The following is a 22,266-nucleotide window of genomic DNA, read 5'->3' on the forward strand; positions in this document are numbered from 1 at the left end:
GCGTATACGCCTCAGCGGGCAACCTATCGTACATTTAAAAATGGATACAATATGTGAAATGTCTGTACTACCCTTTATACGTTTTAGAGGGGGGTTGTACCGAAGCGGTTCCCATTTATTTATTACAAACCACAATGCTTAAACTGCTGGAGACTCCAGCTTTTACAACACAAGAACCAACCACACCACAGCGACCAACAGAAACAGCAAGGGCAACAGCAAACTTACAGCAAGCAAGCAGAACGACAAGGTCAGTCGTACTTCACTCCAACTGTGAACTGATTGGGGTGCCTCCCACTCTCCGTCTTTAGCTGCTCCAGAGTTCGGTCCAGCGCAGGGTTCCCTCTCTTACCTGCGAGCTGCACCTCTTTAAGGCTTGTCAAGTGCTCAATGCCCACAATGCTCTTCTCACTCCAGTTGTCAAAATTCAGTGAAAGTTTCTCGAGCTTTGTCATGGATCCTTCCTCGAATTTGCAGACTCTGGGCATTTCCTGATCACAGGTCCCTCTGAGATTCTTGAGCGCTGGAAAGTTGTGCACAGCGCGTGCAACCAACTCTAGACCGGTGTAGCAGTTCCGCTGCATCCAGATGCTCTTCAGGTTGGGCAACTTACACAGAACCCCAAATAGTTGGTCATTGATAAAGTGTGCCCATGACATGTGAAACTCAACAAGATATGTGAGCGATTCGACCCAGTTGGGCAATTTGTCAATGCCACCAGCGATCCTGAGGATTTGGAGGAGGCGTGGCGGCGACGGGAGCTCAAGGAGAAAGTTAAATGCATTCGCCTCATAACTCAAGGTGCCCATGTCGAGCGATCGGAGAGAGTGTGTCCTACTCAGGGACAGGGCAAGCTCTTCAAGAACCTTGGGACCATTGGGCTTCTCACAATCGACGTAGATACTTAACCTTTGCAAATTTTCTAGTTCACCTACCTCTTGGGCAACCTCAACAGCATCATCTTCCAGCAATACCCAGCCCACCTCCCGCAGTGCCTTCATTTTCCAGAGACCCTGGGGTGGCTTCCACATGGTAGACCAAACACATCCTTCTGGGAGAAGAACAAGCGCTCAAGTTTCTCTAGTTTTATCACAGTTTCTGGGAGTCCAGCAATGCCCGTGGTACGTACATCAAGTGTCTGCAAAAGCTCCAGATCACAGACTTTTGTAGGCAGCACACTGATATCTGTACCTCTCAGGGACAAATACCTTAGAAGGTACATCCGACAGATGTGGCCCATATGCTTGTTTTCTACACCCTTGCAGTCTTCCAGGTCTAGTACTCTCAGCAGAGTGAACTCACCCAGACGATCAAGCAGCTTGTTCCCAGCGCCGGTCCTGGAGTTTTGGAGGCCCCGGGGCGAACTCAAATGAATGGGCCCAGTGACAGCATTGGAGGAAAAAAATTGATTCCATACATTGATTACATTTTTTTTGCAAAGCTATAATAAACAACAGTAATTTTCCTTGGTAAATAACACTCCAAGTCATAAATATTAATTTCATACTTTAGGTGTAAATCAAACATCATAGAAGTCACAGAGCATAATAAAAAAGAATGACATACTAGCGAACCTCCAAGCCTTCAGTAATCATGAGAAACGGCTCTGTGCATTTTTTGATGCAAAATCATTAAATGAAAACGTCAAGATAAATGTAGTCCGTTTCAAACACAAGATTTTGTTCCCTTGTAGGCCTTTTTCAATCAGAATATCTCTTTATTTATTGTCAAGAGTGTCCCAGTTTCTAGGGTCATAGATATCAAAAGGAGAAGATCCTTGTTCATCTACACTTGCAGGATTCTCACGGCCACTCAAATATTTAGGAGACTCATATGAGCATTGTGTTCCTCAATTGTGGTCTCATTCTCAGCAGGTTGTTGTTTTTCAGCACCATTGACATCTAATTTCTCAAAATTGTCAGTAGTGTCATTCCTCACAAAAATTTATGCATAGCTCCCTTCTGATTTCCAATAAACTTATCTGTTCTTTTCCTCTTTCTTCTTTTCTCGGAACCAGATACATGTTTTTTAGGCAGCATGTTTGGAAGAAAAAAGGAGTGAAGCTACCTGAAGGCCGCTGTAAATCAGTGACAATCTGTATTCTTCAGGCTGCAGCTATCCAAATTCAATCAAGGAATCAAGAAGTACAGGACCAAGCCGGCAACAACATACGATTCAACCCTACTCCAAGGCCACTACTGTTGTAAAAACAAGAATATAAATTAATAAGTGGATTAAGATTGAGGGCTCAGATAAATTCATCAGATTTACCTTTGTCTCCTGCCGTTCCTCGTGAACGTGCCCTATGCGGCAGCCGGTGTCGCAGATCTGTGGGAGACGAACAGGCGAGAAAAACGAACCGGCGTTGTAGACTGAGGAGGAACAGAGTCGCTGGCCTTGTGCCCCCTTTTTTTTGAGCAACTGGCCTTGTGCCCCTGTGCGTGCCTGCCTGCTGCCTTCAGGCCTCTTGGCAGTTGGGCTTCTGCTGGAGATGGGCCTCCCTGCCTACAGAATCTTTTGTTTTTATTTAGCATTTCATCAAGGCCCATATCTATATATACACTGCAGCACACTAGGTCGGGGCCCCTAATTTGGCTGGGCCCCGGGCCGTCACCCCTGCTGCCCTGGCCCAGGGCCGGCCCTGCTTGTTCCCTTCGAGCTGAAACATACTCAGTGATCGGACATGCTGCACATTAATGTCTTTTAAGTCATTCTTCTTGGATGTAGATTCCTTGGTTTTCTTGGATGGAGAGTCCTTCTTGGATGGAGATTCCTTGGGCCTCTGCCCACCAGCATGGACGGAGAGGCTGCGTATTGTGTCATAGGACATCCCATCATACTGCCCACCTATCAGGCTGACAAAGTTGGCCTCCAAGGATTTGGACACCATGATCTCCAGCATCAAGTCATGCACCCGACATGTCTCCACAGCTCCATAGACATGGCTGATTATTTCGCCAGCGGGATTAATCATGCCCCTGCTCACCAGCTCTTCATAATAGGCTTCTGCAACCTCCAACAGGGTCATCCCCCGCTTCTCCTCAACCAATCCTTCGGCGATCCATCTGTATACTAAAATCCTCCGGGAAAAATACTAAGATACATCATGCAACCCTTGAGGTGATAGGGCAGGTGGTCGTAGCTGAGTGTGAGTATCTGCCTCATCCCGTCAAGGATGGGATTGGTATCCATATGATAACTAATTGATTTGCAAACTCTATCCCACATATCCTTGTGCTCCGCTGATTTATAGCTGGCCAAAAGGCTGCCAATGCTGACAATGGCCAATGGCAGCCCACCACATTTCTTCAGAATTTTGTTCATTTCATCTTCCAGCTCTGTGGGGCAAGTGGCATCCTTGGAGCCAAATGCTCTGCTGAGGAACAACTTCTTGGAGTCTTCTGAATTGAGGGGCTCGATGTGATAGATGTTATCTCCACAAATTTCACTAGCATCACTGCATGCTACAGCCACAGCCTCTATCCGAGTGGTCACCATGATTCTGCTGTCGAGGTTGTTGTCTGGCAGCATGGATCGGATAGCATCCCACGCTGCTATTGTCCATACATCATCAATCACAATGAGGTACCTGATTTGGATATAAGTGTTGGATAGATAGCAACCAGTATTTCCTGAGGGCCAAAGGTCATTACATATACATGTGTGGCAAAGTGCAGACAACCCCTCATACAACGGGGATATACCAAAAAGGGACTATACACATCTAACACCCCCCCTCAAACTCATGGTGGATCAACAACACTGAGTTTGGAGAGGAAAAAGCCATGCTGCGCTCGAGTCTGTGCCTTCGTGAAGAAGTCCGCCAACTGTAACTCAGAGGGCACATAGTGAAGAGCGAGAATCTGATCCTGCACAGCAGCACGCACAAAGTGGGCATCCACACCAATGTGCTTGGTGAGCTCATGCTTCACCGGGTCACTCGCAATACTGATAGCGCCAGTACTGCCTGACAGTAAGGGAGTCGAGGTAGTAGCAGACACACCAAAATCCTCAAGTAACCACCGTAACCAGATCACCTCAGCCGTCAACATAGCCATGGCTCGCAACTCAGCCTCTGTACTCGAGCGAGAAACGGCAGTCTGTTTCTTTGTCTTCCAGACAATAAGAGAGCCACCAAGAAAGACACAATAAGCAGACAGCGAGCGTCGATCAGAGGGGTCACTAGCCCAGGTAGCATCAGAGTAGGCCTAGAGCTCAAGAGAGCTGGAGCGGGGAAAGAAAAGGCGCTGAGAGATCGTGCCACGAAGATATCGTAGAACACGGAGGAGATGACTATAGTGGACAGAGGTGGGGGCTGAAACAAACTGACTCAGGATGTGGACAGGACAGGTGATGTCAGGACGCGTAACAGCAAGATAGACAAGACTGCCAACAAGATGACGATAGCGACTGGGATTAGGAAGAGGGTCACCATCAAAGGCACGAAGCTGAACGTTGAGCTCCATAGGAGTCACAACAGTGCGCTCATCACCGAGAGCAGCGCGAGCAAGAAGATCCTGAATATATTTTTCTTGAGAGATGTAGAAGCCATCAGAGGTTGAGGAGATCTCAATCCCAAGAAAGTAGCGAAGTGGACCAAGATCAGTCATGAGGAACTGATCGTGAAGGCGAACCTTAACAAAGGCAATATAGTCAAGATCATCACCAGTGATGATCATGTCATCAACATAGAGGAGGAGAAGAGTCCGACCACGAGGAGACGTGTGAACAAACAATGCGGGATCATGATCACTGGGCAAGAAACCAGCGGCAGTCACCACAGAGGCGAAGCGCTCAACCCAGGCACGAGGGGCCTGTTTAAGACCATAGAGGGAGCGGCGAAGTCTACAGACCATACCATCAGGAGCGTAGTACCCCGGTGGTGGCTGCATATAAACCTCCTCACGCAACTCTCCATTGAGAAAAGCGTTCTGAACATCAAGTTGAGAGATAGACCACTGACGAACAGAAGCCACAGCAAGAAGAGTGCGGACAGTGGTCATGTGGGCCACAGGAGCAAATGTCTCATCATTGCTGAAAACCACAGGCCACAAGACGAGCTTTGTAGCACTCAAGAGAACCATCGGAGCGAGTCTTAATCTTGTAGACCCACTTGCAGGTGATGGGACGGACACCAGAAGGAAGGGGAACCAGATCCCATGTGCTAGAGCGCTCAAGGTCAGCAAGCTCTTCGGCCATCGCAAGCTGCCATTCAGGCTGAGTCATGGCAGTCCGATAGGAGGTGGGCTCAGCAATAACAGAGAGACCGTACCGATCAGGGGAGTAGCGATCAGGCGGGGGGCGAGGCCGGGCACGGAGGTTGTGAACTGGGGGAGGCGTGAGAGGAGGTGCACCAGAGGTGGAAGGCTCGTCAGAGGAGACATCCTCATTTCGAGATCGACGAGTATAGTGGAGAGGAAATGGTGAGAGAGGGCGACGGACTGGATATGATGGTGGAGAGGTGGAGGAGGAGGATGGAGAAGACGGGGTCGGTGGCGAATGAGAGGGAATAAGAGGTGCCGGAGGAAGAGGTGACACATGAGGCACATAGCAGGGTGTATCGGGAAGGAGGAGGAAAGAAAGGTCGTCCACAGAGAAACTCGAGGAAGAAGAACGTGGGTAGTAGGAACGAGACTCGTCAAAAGTCACATCACGCGAGATGCGCAAGTGACGGCCCACAGGATCCCAACACTATAGCCCTTGTGCTCATCACTGTAGCCAAGGAAAACACACTCAACCAACTGAGCAGTCAGTTTGGTGCGTTCTCGGGGGGCAAGAAGAACATAGAACACGCATCCAAACATACGAAGAGCTGAGTAGTCAGGAGAGCGACCAGTAAGACACTCCATAGGAATACCACCCTACAGAGCTGTCGATGACTGAATGTTGATGAGCTAGGTGGATGCGGAAACAGCCTCAGCCCAAAAATGGGGTGGAAGGGAAGCAGCAATCATTAGCGCACGAGCCGTCTCAAGCAAATGACGATGCTTTCGTTCGGCAATGCCATTCTGAGCATGAGCACCAGAACATGAGAACTGGGCAAGAGTTCCCTGTTCCGCGAGAAAACCACGCAACAGCTGAGAGATATACTCTCCAGCGGAGTCCGCACGAAAAGTACGAATGGGCATGGCAAACTGGGCGTGTGAAGGAAATATGCTCTAGAGACAATAATAAAGTTATTATTTATTTCCTTATTTCATGATAAATGTTTATTATTCATGCTACAATTGTATTAACCGGAAACATAATACTTGTGTGAATACATAGACAAACAGAGTGTCACTAGTATGCCTCTACTTGACTAGCTCGTTGATCAAAGATGGTTATGTTTCCTAGTCATAGACATGAGTTGTCATTTGATTAACGGGATCACATCATTAGGAGAATGATGTGATTGACTTGACCCATTCCGTTATCTTAGCACTTGATCTTTTAGTATTCTGCTATTGCTTTCTTCATGACTTATACATGTTCCTATGACTATGAGATAATGCAACTCCCGTTTATCGGAGGAACACTTTGTGTGCTACCAAACGTCACAACGTAACTGGGTGATTATAAAGGTGCTCTACAGGTGTCTCCGAAGGTACTTGTTGGGTTGGCGTATTTCGAGATTAGGATTTGTCACTCCGATTGTGGGAGAGGTATCTCTGGGCCCACTCAGTAATGCACATCACTATAAGCCTTGCAAGCATTGTAACTAATGAGTTAGTTGCGGGATGATGTATTACGGAACGAGTAAAGAGACTTGCCGGTAACGAGATTGAACTAGGTATTGAGATACCGACGATCGAATCTCGGGCAAGTAACATACCGATGACAAAGGGAACAACGTATGTTGTTATGCGGTTTGACCGATAAAGATCTTCGTAGAATATGTGGGAGCCAATATGAGCATCCAGGTTCCGCTATTGGTTATTGACCGGAGACGTGTCTTGGTCATGTCTACATTGTTCTCGAACCCGTAGGGTCCGCACGCTTAAAGTTCGATGACGGTTATATTATGAGTTTATGTGTTTTGATGTACCGAAGGTAGTTTGGATTCCCGGATGAGATCGGGGACATGACGAGGAGTCTCGAAATGGTCGAGACGTAAAGATAGATATATTGGACGACTATATTCGGACATCGGAAAGGTTCCGAGTGATTCGGGTATTTTTCGGAGTACCGGAGAGTTACGGGAATTCGTCGGGGAGTATATGGGCCTTATTGGGCTTTAGGGGAAAGAGAGGGGAGAGGCTGGGCGCCCCCCCCCAAGGCCTAGACCGAATTGGACTAGGGGGAGGGGCTGCGCCCCCTCCTTCCTTCTCTTCTCTCTCCCCTTTCCTTGACTCCTACTCCTACTACTTGGAAGGGGGGGAATCCTACTCCCGGTGGGAGTAGGACTCCTCCTAGGGCGCACCATAGAGAGGGCCGGCCCTCCCCTCCTTCACTCCTTTATATACGGGGAGGGGGGCACCCCTTGGAGACACAACAATTGATCTCTTGATCTCTTAGCCGTGTGCGGTACCCCCCTCCACCATAATCCACCTCGATAATATCGTAGCAGTGCTTAGATAGAACATCATCATCGTCACCACGCCGTCGTGCTAACGGAACTCTCCCTCAAAGCTCGGCTGGATCAGAGTTCGAGGGACGTCAGCGAGCTGAACGTGTGCTGAACTCGGAGGTGCCGTGCGTTCGGTACTTGATCGGTCGGATCGTGAAGACGTACGACTACATCAACCGCGTTGTGCTAACGCTTCCGCTTTCAGTCTACGAGGGTACGTGGACAACACTCTCCCCTCTCGTTGCTATGCATCACCATGATGTTGCCTGTGCGTAGGAAATTTTTTGAAATTACTACGTTCCCCAGCAGTGGCATCCGAGCCTGGTTTTATGCGTAGATGTTATATGCACGAGTAGAACACAAGTGAGTTGTGGGCGATATAAGTCATACTGCTTACCAGCATGTCATACTTTGGTTCGGCGATATTGTTGGATGAAGCAGCCCGGACCAACATTACGCGTACGCTTACGCGAGACTGGTTCTACCGACGTGCTTTGCACACAGGTGGCTGGCGGGTGTCAGTTTCTCCAACTTTAGTTGAACCAAGTGTGGCTACGCCCGGTCCGTGCGAAGGTTAAAACAGCACCAACTTGACAAACTATCGTCGTGGTTTTGATGCTTAGGTAAGAACGGTTCTTGCTCAGCCCGTAGCAGCCACATAAAACATGCAACAACAAAGTAGAGGACGTCTAACTTGTTTTTGCAGGGCATGTTGTGATGTGATATGGTCAAGACATGATGCTAAATTTTATTCTATGAGATGATCATGTTTTGTAACCGAGTTATCGGCAACTGGCAGGAGCCATATGCTTGTCGCTTTATTGTATGCAATGCAATCGCCCTGTAATGCTTTACTTTATCACTAAGCGGTAGCGATAGTCGTAGAAGTATAAGTTGGTGAGACGACAACGATGCTACGATGGAGATCAAGGTGTCGCGCCGATGACGATGGTGATCATAACGGTGCTTCAAAGATGGAGATCACAAGCACAAGATGATGATGGCCATATCATATCACTTATATTGATTGCATGTGATGTTTATCTTTTAGGCATCTTATCTTGCTTTGATTGACGGTAGCATTATAAGATGATCTCTCACTAAATTATCAAGGTATAAGTGTTCTCCCTGAGTATGCACCGTTGCGAAAGTTCTTCATGCTGAGACACCACGTGATGATCGGGTGTGATAGGCTCTACGTTCAAATACAACGGGTGCAAACCAGTTGCACACGCGGAATACTCAGGTTAAACTTGACGAGCCTAGCATATAACAGATATGGCCTCGGAACACTGAGACCGAAATGTCAAGCGTGAATCATATAGTAGATATGATCAACATAGTGATGTTCACCATTGAAACTACTCCATCTCACGTGATGATCGGACATGGTTTAGTTGATTTGGATCACATGATCACTTAGATGATTAGAGAGATGTCTATCTAAGTGAGAGTTCTTAAGTAATATGATTAATTGAACTTAAATTTATCATGAACTTAGTCCTGGTAGTATTAGCATATCTATGTTGTAGATCAATAGCTCGCGTTTAGCTCCCTTGTTTTATTTTGATATGTTCCTAGAGAAAACTAAGTTGAAAGATGTTAGTAGCAATGATGCAGACTTGGTCCGTGATCTGAGGATTAACCTCATTGTTGCACAAAAGTATTATGTCCTTGATGCACCGTTAGGTGACAGAACTATTGCAGGAGCAGATGCAGACGTTATGAACGTTTTGACAAAAGCTCGGTATGATGACTTGATAGTTTAGTGCACCATGCTTTACGGCTTAGAACCGGGACTTCAAAAATGTTTTGAACGCCACGGAGCATATAAGATGTTCCAAGAGTTGAAATTGGTATTTCATACTCGTGCCCATGTCGAGAGGTATGAGACCTCTGACAATACTTTGCCAATAAGATGGAGGAGAATAGCTCAACCAGTGAGCATGTGCTCAGATTGTCTGAGTACTACAATTACTTGAATCAAGTGGGAGTTAATATTCCAGATAAGATTGTAATTGACAAAGTTCTCTAGTCACTATCACTAAGTTAATAGAACTTCGTGATGAACTATAATATGCATGGGATAACGAAAGTAATTCCCGAGCTCTTCGCGATGCTGAGAGCGGCGAAGGTAGAAATCAAGAAAAGAGCATCAAGTGTTGATGGTTAACAAGATCACTAGTTTCAAGAAAAGGGCAAAGGGAAAGAAGGGGAACTTCAAGAAGAACGGCAAGCAAGTTGCTGCTCAAGTGAAGAAGCCCAAGTTTGGACCTAAGCCTGAGACTAAGTGCTTCTACTGCAAAGGGACTGGTCACTGGAAGCGGAACTGCCCCAAGTATTTGGCGGATAAGAAGGATGGCAAAGTGAACAAAGGTATATTTGATATACATGTTATTGATGTGTACTTTAATAGTGTTTATAGCAACCCCTCAGTATTTGATACTAGTTCCGTTGCTAAGATTAGTAACTCGAAATGGGAGTTGCAGAATGAACATAGACTAGTTAAGGATGAAGTGACGATGTGTGTTGGAAGTGGTTCCAAGATTGATATGATCGTCATCGCACACCCCCTATACTTTCGGGATTAGTGTTGAACCTAAATAAGTGTTATTTGGTGTTTGCGTTGAGCATGAATATGATTTGATCATGTTTATTGCAATACAGTTATTCATTTAAGTTAGAGAATAATTGTTGTTCTGTTTACATGAATAAAACCTTATATGGTTACACACCCAATGAAAATGGTTCGTTGGATCTCGATCGTAGTGATACACATATTCATAATATTGAAACCAAAAGATGCAAAGTTAATTATGATAGTGCAACTTATTTGTGGCCCTGCCGTTTAGGTCATATTGGTGTAAAGCGCATGAAGAAACTCCATGCTGATGGGCTTTTGGAATCACTTGATTATGAATCACTTGATGCTTGCGAACCATGCCTTATGGGCAAGATGACTAAGACTCCGTTCTCCGGAACAATGGAGCGAGCAACTGACTTATTGGAAATAATACATACTGATGTATGCGATCCGATTCGTGTTGAGGCTCGCGGCGGGTATCGTTATTTTCTGACCTTCACAGATGATTTGAACAGATATGGGTATATCTACTTGATGAAACATAAGTCTGAAACATTTGAAAAGTTCAAAGAATTTCAGAGTGAAGTGGAAAATCATCGTGACAAGAAAATAAGGTTTCTACGATCTGATCGCGGAGACAAATATTTGAGTTATGAGTTTGGTCTTCAATTAAAACAATGTGGAATAGTTTCACAAATTCGTGCCACTTAGAACACCACAGCATAATGGTGTGTCCGAACGTCATAGCCGTACTTTATTGGATATAGTGCAATCTATGATGTTTCTTACCGATTTACCACTATAGTTTTGGGGTTATGCATTAGAGACAGCTGCATTCACGTAAAAAAAGGGCACCATCTAAATTCGTTTGAGACGACACCGTATGAACTGTGGTTTAGCAAGAAACTAAAGTTGTCGTTTTTTAAAGATTGGGGTTACGATGCTTATAAGAAAAAAAATTCATCCTGATAAGCTCAAACCCAAATCGGAGAAATGTGTCTTCATAGGATACCCAAAGGAGACAGTTGGGTACACCTTCTATCACAGACCCGAAGGCAAGATATTCGTTGCTAAGAATGGATCCTTTCTAGAGAAGGAGTTTCCCTCGAAAGAAGTGAGTGGGAGGAAAGTAGAACTTGATGAGGTAACTGTACCTGCTCCCTTATTGGAAAGTAGTTCATCACAGAAATCTGTTCCTGTGACTCCTACACCAATTAGTGAGGAAGCTAATGATGATGATCATGTAACTTTAGATCAAGTTACTCCCGAACCTTGTAGGTCAACCAGAGTGAGATCCACACCAGAGTGGTACGGTAATCCTATTCTGGAGGTCATGTTACTTGACCATGACGAACCTACGAACTATGAGGAAGCGATGATGAGCCCAGATTCCGTGAAATGGTTTGAGGCCATGAAATCTGAGATGGGATCCATGTATGAGAACAAAGTATGGACTTTGATTGACTTGCCCAAATGATCGGCGAGCCATTGAGATTAAATGGATCTTCAAGAGGAAGACGGACGCTGATAGTAGTGTTACTATCTACAAAGCTAGAATTGTCGCAAAAGGTTTTCGACAAGTTCAAGGTGTTGACTACGATGAGTGTTTCTCACTCGTATCTATGCTTAAGTCTGTCCGAATCATGTTAGCAATTGCCGCATTTTATGAAATCTGGCAAATGGATAAACAAAACTGCATTCCTTAATGGATTTATTAAAGAAGAGTTGTATATGATGCAACCATAAGGTTTTGTCGATCCTAAAGGTGTTAACAAAATGTGCAAGCTCCAGCGATCCATCTATGGACTGGTGCAAGCATCTCGGAGTTGGAATATACGCTTTGATGAGTTGATCAAAGCATATAGTTTTATACAGACTTGCGGTGAAGCCTGTATTTACAAGAAAGAGAGTGGGAGCACTACAACATTTCTGATAAGTATATGTGAATGACATATTGTTGATCGAAAATAATGTAGAATTATTCTGCAAAGCATAAAGGAGTGTTTGAAAGGAGTTTTTGAAAGAAAGACCTCGATGAAGCTGCTTACATGTTGAGCATCAAGATCTATAGAGATAGATCAAAACGCTTGATAAGTTTTTTCAATGAGTACATACCTTGACAAGATTTTGAAGTAGTTCAAAATGGAACAGTCAAAGAAAGAGTTCTTGCCTGTGTTACAAGGTGTGAAATTGAGTAAGACACAAATCCCGACCACGGCAGAAGATAGAAAGAGAACGAAAGTCATTCCCTATGCCTCAGCCATAGGTTCTATAAAGTATGTCATGCTATGTACCAGATCTATTGTATACCCTATACTGATTTTGGCAAGGGAGTACAATAGTGATCTAGGAGTAGATCACTGGACAGCGGTCAAAATTATCCTTAGTGGAATAAGGATATGTTTCTCGATTATGGAGGTGACAAAAGGTTCGTCGTAAAAGGGTTACGTCGATACAAGTTTTGGCACTGATCCAGATGACTCTAAGTCTTCATCTGGATACATATTGAAAGTGGGAGCAATTAGCTAAAGTAGCTCCGTGCAGAGCATTGTAGACATAGAAATTTGCAGAATACATACGGATCTGAATATGGCAGACCCGTTGACTAAACTTCTCTCACAAGCAAAACTTGATCACACCTTAGTACTCTTTGGGTGTTAATCACATAGCGATGTGAACTAGATTATTGACTCTAGTAAACCCTTTGGGTGTTGGTCACATGACGATGTGAACTATGGGTGTTAATCACATGGTGATGTGAACTATTGATGTTAAATCACAAGGCGATGTGATCTAGATTATTGACTCTAGTGCAAGTGGGAGACTGAAGGAAATATGCCCTAGAGGCAATAATAAAGTTATTATTTATTTCCTTATTTCATGATAAATGTTTATTATTCATGCTAGAATTGTATTAACCGGAAACATAATACTTGTGTGAATACATAGACAAACAGAGTGTCACTAGTATGCCTCTACTTGACTAGCTCGTTGATCAAAGATAGTTATGTTTCCTAGCCATAGACATGAGTTGTCATTTGATTAACGGGATCACATCATTAGGAGAATGATGTGATTGACTTGACCCATTCCGTTAGCTTAGCACTTGATCGTTTAGTATTCTGCTATTGCTTTCTTCATGACTTATACATGTTCCTATGACTATGAGATTATGCAACTCCCATTTACCGGAGGAACACTTTGTGTGCTACCAAACGTCACAACGTAACTGGGTGATTATAAAGGTGCTCTACAGGTGTCTCCGAAGGTACTTGTTGGGTTGGCGTATTTCGAGATTAGGATTTGTCACTCCGATTGTCGGAGTGGTATCTCTGGGCCCACTCAGTAATGCACATCACTATAAGCCTTGCAAGCATTGTAACTAATGAGTTAGTTGCGGGATGATGTATTACGGAACAAGTAAAGAGACTTGCCGGTAACGAGATTGAACTAGGTATTGAGATACCGACGATCGAATCTCGGGCAAGTAACATACCGATGACAAAGGGAACAACGTATGTTGTTATGCGGTTTGACCGATAAAGATCTTCGTAGAATATGTGGGAGCCAATATGAGCATCCAGGTTCCGCTATTGGTTATTGACCGGAGACGTGTCTTGGTCATGTCTACATTGTTCTCGAACCCGTAGGGTCCGCATGCTTAAAGTTCGATGACGGTTATATTATGAGTTTATGTGTTTTGATGTACCGAAGGTAATTCGGATTCCCGGATGAGATCGGGGACATGACGAGGAGTCTCGAATTGGTCGAGACGTAAAGATCGATATATTGGACGACTATATTCGGACATCGGAAAGGTTCCGAGTGATTCGGGTATTTTTCGGAGTACCGGAGAGTTACGGGAATTCGCCGGGGAGTATATGGGCCTTATTGGGCTTTAGGGGAAAGAGAGAGGAGAGGCTGGGCGCCCCCCCAAGGCCTAGTCCGAATTGGACTAGGGGGAGGGGCTGCGCCCCCTCCTTCCTTCTCTTCTCTCTCCCCTTTCCTTGACTCCTACTCCTACTACTTGGAAGGGGGAATCCTACTCCCGGTGGGAGTAGGACTCCTCCTAGGGCGCGCCATAGAGAGGGCCTGCCCTCCCCCTCCTCCACTCCTTTATATACGGGGAGGGGGCACCCCTTGGAGACACAACAATTGATCTCTTGATCTCTTAGCCGTGTGCGGTGCCCCCCTCCACCATAATCCACCTCGATAATATCGTAGCGGTGCTTAGGCGAATCTCTGTGTCGGTAGAACATCATCATCGTCACCAAAGCCGTCGTGCTGACGGAACTCTCCCTCAAAGCTCGGCTGGATCGGAGTTCGAGGGACGTCATTGAGCTGAATGTGTGCTAAACTCGGAGGTGTCGTGCGTTCGGTACTTGATCGGTCGGATCGTGAAGACGTACGACTACATCAACCGCGTTGTGCTAATGCTTCTGCATTCGGTCTACGAGGGTACGTGGACAGCACTCTCCCCTCTCGTTGCTATGCATCACCCTGATCTTGCGTGTGCGTAGGAATTTTTTTGAAATTACTACGTTCCCCAGCAGCGTGAACCATGGCAGCAAAACATTTGTATATAGGGAGAACCTCGCTACGAGATTTCATGAAGTAGAGCCAAGTGTAGCAAGAGAAATCATCAATAAACAAAACATAGTAGCGATGACCACCTTTCGAATCAAAATGAGCAGGACCCCAGACATGAGAATGAACTAAGTCAAAAGGACGCTGAGATACAGACTCACTAGTAGGATAAGGTAACTGAGTTTGTTTGCCAAGTCTGCAACCATTACAATGTAAGGAGACATCTCCAGATACAAACCCTAAGAGGCCCTGACGAACTAAAGAAGACAAGCGAGAGCCACAGATGTGACCAAGGCGATGATGCCACTGCTGGAAGGACGCAGACGAAGAGGCAGCAAGAGCATGAGAGATGGTAGAAGTGGTGGCAGCGGAAGAAACACAAAGCCAGTCAACCTCCCAAAGGCCCTCTGACTCACGGCGCCGGGGGCCAGCACCAACCAAAGCCTTGGTGCGACAATCCTGAATGGAGCAAGAGTCGGTATCAAGAATGACACGACAACCAGAATCAGTAAGTTGGGCAGCAGAAAAAAAGATTCATGGTAAGGCGAGGAACATGTGAAACACTTGGAATAGAAAAATATGGAGTGGAAAGAATACCACGACTAGCAACAGGAAGAGATGTGCCATCGGCAGTAAGAACATTAATAGGCGAATCAAGAGGTCGGAGAGAAGACAATGCGGAAGAATCAGAAGACATATGAAAGGAGGCTCCAGAATCCAGAACCCATGAAGATGTACCTGACTGTGTAGATGCCGGTGGTGGTGAGGAAGGGGATGAAGTCACAGCATCAGCGGAAGCAGTCGACGAGGAGCCTGAGGAAGCAAGAAAACGCTTGAGGCGAACAATGTCCTGGTCAGTGAGTGACGGAGTCGAGGAAGACACAGGAGTCCCGCTGGAGGAGGAGCGCCTTTGGTCTCGCTTCTTCTGGCGACAATCAGACTCTGGGTGACCTGGCCGGGAGCAGTAACCACAGACTGTGTCACAGCGCGATGTGCCCTTCTCAGCATAAAGAGGACGGCTCACCCCCCTGGAGGAGTAGGCAGGAGCGGCGGAGCAGTGAGGCGAGCAGACGACACAGGAGCCCGGGCGGCCAATACTGATGGAACCAGAAGCAACCCAGCAGAGCGAAGGCGGGTCTCCTCAGCACGAAGCTCGGCAAGTATCTCGGAGATAGGAACACGACCACAAGCAAGCAAGTGAGCACGTCGAGGCTCAAACTCAGACCGGAGACGAGATAAGAACTCATGGACCTGCTGAAACTCCTGATCAGACCGAGTAGTCTGACAGCAACGACAGGTTCCACAAACAACTATTCGAAGAGATTCAAGCTGGCGCCAGATGGCAGAGCACTGTGAATAGAACTCATCAACAGACGAATCACCTTGCTGGAGTGCGTGCTCCTGGCGCACCACAGATAGGTAGAGAGCATCACCAGAGGGCTGATAGCGCTGATAGAGATAAGACCACATCGCGGCAACTGTGCCAAGTCCCATGAACTCCGAAGCAAACTGAGGGAGGACACTCGCAGTGAGAACAACAGCAGCTCGAGCATCATCATTGCACCACTGAGTGTAAGCAGACAGAGCATCCTGGTACATAGAGAGAGCATCGGAATAAGCGGATACCTGCTGATCATAAGCATCAACCGCAGCATCATCCAGAGCCTTGGCAGCATCCCGGTCAGCCTGAGAAGCATCAGCAGCAAGGACCGGCGGCACTGGTGGGATTGGGGCCACTGGCGCAACCGGGCATGGCGGACAGGGTACCTCGCAAGAGAGCACGCCCCACAGCAGAAGGCCGCGGATATGGATACGCATGAAGCCCACAAACTCAGCATAGTTGGTGCCATCAAAGATCACTGAGCAGCGAGGAACAGCCACATATCCTGAAGAAGACATTGGCGAGCTCTCCTTTTTTTTTTACAAAGTCAACCTCACTGTGCAAACAGCCCGAGCCCCAGCCAGAGAGCCCGAGCGCCCGCAGCCAGGCCGAGTGAGAGGGCCAGCCGAGCACGGGCCGGATCCAAGACGAGGAGGACCAGGCGGAACAAGGGGGCGGCGGAGGCGCAGTGGAGGAGGCTACCACGCAGCAGGGCGAAGGCGAGCGCCTCTGCGCTCACGCGAAGCAGAGCAATGATGCGGGGGCGGTGCGGCAGCTTGAGGCGGGGGCTCCGGCAACTCGGGGGAGTCCAGCAAGGCGGGGACGGCCATATCCGGCCGTGGGACACCAATTCCCGGTGAGCCTTGCAGCGGGTGGGCCGGGCAGGCGAGCGCCTCTGCCCTCACGCGAAGCAGAGCAACGACGCGGGGGCGGTGCGGCGGACGGGAAGAGGCGGCCGTGACCGGGCTGGAGCAGCGGGATCCGGATCCGCGACGGGGAGGGCCGGACGGAGCTACTCGCCGGGACCGCCAGCAAGGCAGGAGGCGCCGGATCGAGAGGATCGAGAAAGGAACTAGCACGGAGTTGCAGCGTGCGGGAGAGAGGGGAACCTAACATCTGATACCATGTTGGATAGATAGCAACCAGTATTTCCTGAGGGCCAAAGGCCATTACATATACATGTGTGGCAAAGTGCAGACAACCCCTCATACAACGGGGATATACCGAAAAGGGACTATACACATCTAACAATAAGTATGCTAGTGGTAGAAAACTTTTACGAGTTTCCTTAAAATGTCTGATATTCAGCTAATTTAGATTGACTAGTATTTCCACAAGCTAATTTAGATTGACAAGGTGGGAATAATGCCAAGAAGAATTTCGTAAAAAATAATGTACAATATATCGTTTTGCAATTTTTTTGTGATGAAGACACAACATCACAACAATCAGGACTGAAACCACCCACCTTGATAGGAATTAAGAGGAAAGATAATTACGCTTCCCGTCTCTAACCCAAACCAAGCTCGGAGTGCTGCTACATATAGCGTTTCAATCTAATTAAATCTTACAGTGCTGGTAACACTGAGAGTATTCTCACAGGCTAAATCAATCAAGCATGGCTGGCGTTGCTGCTAACATACAGAGTATTTTCCCGTCAAAAAAATTATAGATAGTATTTTCCCCATCCCTAATCACTTTCGATCCAGTCAAAAAATTGGTTGTCCAAACTATTAACTCGTGCAGAGGAAAGTTTATCTACTTCTCTTGCCTCCCCGTGCAAAAAAGCGCAGATCAAAACGGATCGAGAAACGAAGCAAATCCATCCCTAACTTGCGGTTCGAGTTCTGGTGCAGTAGCAATCCCTAACTTCAGATGAAAATCGATCCAGGAACATACCTGGCAGAGGAACAGGGCGCTCGCGGCGGCAGCGATCAGCTTGGGTTGGGAGCGGTGCCGCTCCAGCCGCCGGCACTAGTATAGTATCCCACCGAAAGAGGAAAGTGCATTTGGTCGGGGGATAATCACGGAGGAGGGAATCTTTTAGTAGTGCTCAACGAGTTGCTTTGTATAGTATATTTTTTTAGTTTTTCTAGGCACTAGTGCTTTCACCCAGGGATGAGGTGTTAATCAAGCCTCTATCCTCTACGAATAAGCATCGATGCTTAGAAAAATGGTTTACAAAAAAACTCCCCCCCCCCCTTGTCTCGCCCGCTCCTGCGAGCAGGGAGGCGAACCCTAGCGCCTCTACTCCCTACCTCCCCCTCCCTCACCGCTGCCGGCATGCGCTGCTGGCCAAAGCCTGGCCGTCGTCAGTGGCGGTGGGGCCTCTTCCCCTTCCTCGCGGTGGGCTGGCGTAGGACAGCAGCACCGAGCGGAGGTCCGCGGCTCTGCAGGGCGGCGGCAAGCGGGCGGTGGCGTCCTGGTGCGGCGGCTGCATGTCAGGGTGCGACGTGGCGTGCCCGCGCTAGGTGGCGGTGGTGGATGTCCCCGACCCAGATCTGGCTTGGGCGACTTCTCTGCCTGGAGGACAGTGGGCGGTGCGGGCTGAGGGTGATGCGGCTTGGCTTTCCTGGGCATCGGGTGGCGGTTGCTGGCAGCGAGGTGACCGGCTTGGTGGTGGTGGTCGCGGAGCGTGCCGGCCAGATCTGGCGTTTTCAGGCGGTCGGCGCGGGTTGGGGCACCGGCCCGGCGTGGCTGCTGCTCCGGCTGTGGGCGGCGACGGCGGCTTGGCGGCTCAGCCCTCTAGGAGTGGCGGCTTCCATTCACCATGTCGACATCATGGTAGTTCGGCGGGTTGGCTATGGCGGCGGCTGGATTTCCGGTATCGGCTCGTTTGTAGGCGGTCCATTTTGACCTTTGAACCCTCACCTCGTCGTCCGACCGCTATCTTTGTCAATGGGTTGGCCCTCCCCCAGCAGCGGTCCATCACTCTTCTCGCACCCGGCAATAGGACCGAGCTCGTCTCGCGCCCGGCAGCAGGACCGTGGTCATCTCGTTCCCACCGGCAGGACCGATCTCGTCTCGCACCCGGTGCCGAGGACGGGTCAATGGAGGCCAGTTTTGGCCAGCCTAGCAGGTCTCGGCACTTGGGGGGGGGGGGGCGCCCGTAGGTGCGAAAGGCGGATCCTTTCCTCTTGTATCTTTGGTTGGGGTAATGGCATGTCTCGGGTAAGGTGGCGTCAAGGTCTTGGATGCCGGGGCAGCGGCCTTGGTGGTGGTTCCGCGATGCTCATGGTTAGAGCCCGTGGCTCGGTGCTGCCCGGTGGCCATGGCCGTGTGGGCGGCGTGGTCGCCGGGGTGTGGCGTTCAGTGGCAGTGAGTGTTGGCCAGTGTGAAAACCTGATCTATCTTCCAATGGACCGGCGGCGGAGTAGCTCGTTCCCTTCTTGAAGGCATCGTCGCGGCTCTCATTGCCCGTCGTATTGCTCCCGGGGAAACTCTGATCCTCGGGTCGAGCGGTGGCGGCGCTTTGATGTCATAACCTTTCTGAAGACGCCGCCTTGGAGCCCACAATTCTTCGTATGCGCCTTCATCTCTTCGTGGTGTCGTGTTCATGGTTGAGGACCCCGGATGCTCTTGTAGTGCTAGGGGTGGTGTGGCTGCGCTCAACGCCTATGTATCCTGCCTTGGATGTGTGTCTGTGTTGTGGTCGCGTGCGTTTGTACGGGGTTGTGGATGATTGTTGCTTCATATATAAAGTGGGGCAAAAGCCTTTTTCGATAAAAAATGGTTTATTTCTCCAAGCATATCCTTAAGCATCATGTATTGTATAAGGTTTTAAAAAAGTTGTAGGGGTTCTAAATCTAAGAGCATCTGTAATATCTTCCTATCCTATAGAAAATTGCTTATTTTTATCGTAATATTTGCTAATCTTTCGATCGTCTGGGGAAAAAAAATCAGATCCGTTGAAACGTTAGTGGCGGGACAAGAACGGCCAAGAGACTGATACATCCTAGGCTAGGTTGAGGGGAGTTAGACCATCTCTAGTGGATGGCGTATATGGAGGTGGATGCTAAATATACACGATCAAAATCAAAAAATGTTTCCCAGTGGATCGTGTATCAGGTCGTGTACCTATATACATCGCCCCCACGAGCGTACCTGGCGTGGGACTAAACACGACCGAACCACGCTCGTGGGCTCGCGAACAGAAGGGAAAAGAAGAGAAAAAAGCCTCCCGCTCCCGCTCCCGTTCCTCTCCAGCCGCCTCCCCAAGGTCGCCGTCGCCCCTCTCCGGCCGCCGCCCAAGCTCGCCGTCGCGTCTCCTCTCCGGCCGCCGCCCAAGGTAACCATTTTTTTCCTTTCTCGCGAGCGGGAGCAGAGGGGCGGTGGCCGCACGCCCTGCAGCCCGATCTGGCGGCGGCGCCGGTGCCGGCGCGCGCCCTGGTGAGAATAGAGGGCGGGGACGGGGGGCTAGGCGACGAGTGGGGGCTGTGCGGCGAAGCGGTGGGGGGGGGGGAGGGGGGAGATGCAGGGGCGGTGGCCGGGCGCGCCTGTCTGCTGGGGCGGCGGGACGAGCGGCGCCGTGGGGAGATGCAGGGGCGGCGTCCGCACGCCCTGCAGCCCGATCTGGCGGCGGCGCCGGTGCCGGCGCGCGCCCTGGTGAGCATAGAGGGCGGGGACGGGGGGCTGGGCGCCGAGTGGGGGCTGGGCGGCGGAGCAGTGGGGGGAGGGGGGAGATGCAGGGGCGGCGGCCGGGCGCGCCTGTCTGCTGGGGCGGCAGGACGAGCGGCGCCGTGGGGAGATGCAGGGGCGGCGACCTCTGGTGACCGGGCTGGCCTCTGCTGGATCCTCTGCCTCTGGTGACCGGGCGGGCCTCTGCTTCCAGGTCCACAATTTAAGAGGCAATTTGGGTAAATGGATAGTAAAATTGATCATATGCACAAAGCATAGCTCTTTGGAAGGAGAAGAAAATAATTTTTTGCTTGTCAATTTGATGCCAGATTGTGGTCTAAAATAGCCGTGCATTGGTTGCTTGCAGATGGATGCTGACCAAAGCTTCTTGGACACCCTTGGTTTTGGTTACACGCAAACACAACCAGAAAGTCCAATTGGAGAGCAGGCAACTCCATCAACTCAGCATCAAGCAACACCATCAACGCAGCAACGTTCTGCAATAATAGAGAAAGGAAAATCCAACAAAGGAAAAAATTGGTCTAGTGATGAGGACAAGGTTCTCATAGCAGCATGGGCAAATACAAGTTTGGATATTGTTGGGACTGATCAAAACCGAGATGCTTATTGGGCTAGAATTTCAGAGTACTACAACACACACAAGGAGTCGTCATGGCCGGAGCGTAATCCTAATGCAATCAATTGCCGTTACACATTGATTAACAGAGAGACCTCCAAATTTTGTGGTTGCCTTCAGCAGATTTTAAATAAGGAAGAAAGTGGAAGGACTATAGCAGAAAAGCTATGCGCAATATTCTACTTCTATATGTGATGTGCAATATTTTATATGTGTTGTGCATTTGTATATGTGGTTGCCTATCTTGTACTTCTACATGTGATGTGCAATATTCTATATGTGTTGTGCATTTGTTAACAATATATTTACATGTGCAGACAAACGATGCACACATTCTGTTCAAGGAAATGGATGTTAAAAGAAACGGCCTTTCACATTGATGCATTGCTATATAGAGTTTGCAAAGTATCCAAAATGGCAGACAAGAGAACTTGAAACTTCTCTTAAGAAACAAAAGAAGACCATTGATGGAAGTCCAGGCACAGCCACCAATGATCCGTCCGATGCATCCTCGGTACGCACTGATGCAACCTCGATACACACTGATGCTCTTGAACATGAGAAAAGACCTGATGGTGTTAAGAAGGACAAGAGAGGTAAAGCTGATGAGAATGCTTGCAAGCTGTCATTAGAAACTGTGTGGGCAGCAAAGCAAGAGAAGGATGAGATCAAAGAAGCGGCAAGAAATGCTCGCTATGCATAGCAATTTGAATTGCGAAAAGAGGAGATTGCACTCAGAAAGAAGGAGGATGCACGAAACGAGAGGGAGGATGCACGGAGACCGTTTGAATTAGATGAGAGGGTCATGCTGATCGACACTAGTGGTATGACTGATGTGCAAAAGCAGTTCTACCAAGCTAAGCAGAATGAGATCCTTGCTCGAGGCCTAGAGTAATGTGAGCTATTTGATA

At 48.4% G+C, this 22,266-nt stretch overlaps 1 protein-coding gene and 1 pseudogene across 1 annotated transcript; one reads left to right on the forward strand and one right to left on the reverse strand.

Annotated features, from left to right (window-relative positions):
- Positions 1–251: 251 nt before the first annotated feature.
- LOC109772113 (disease resistance protein Pik-2-like) lies at positions 252–1,031 on the reverse strand. Its single transcript, XM_020330807.1, has one exon. It carries the CDS (start codon positions 1,029–1,031, stop codon positions 252–254), a length of 780 nt encoding a protein of 259 aa, XP_020186396.1.
- Positions 1,032–21,734: 20,703 nt separating this feature from the next.
- On the forward strand, positions 21,735–22,250 carry LOC141026473 (uncharacterized; annotated as a pseudogene).
- Positions 22,251–22,266: the final 16 nt, after the last annotated feature.

Source organism: Aegilops tauschii, chromosome 7 (assembly GCF_002575655.3).
Source record: "Aegilops tauschii subsp. strangulata cultivar AL8/78 chromosome 7, Aet v6.0, whole genome shotgun sequence".
In the NCBI taxonomy this organism is placed as follows: Eukaryota; Viridiplantae; Streptophyta; class Magnoliopsida; order Poales; family Poaceae; genus Aegilops; species Aegilops tauschii.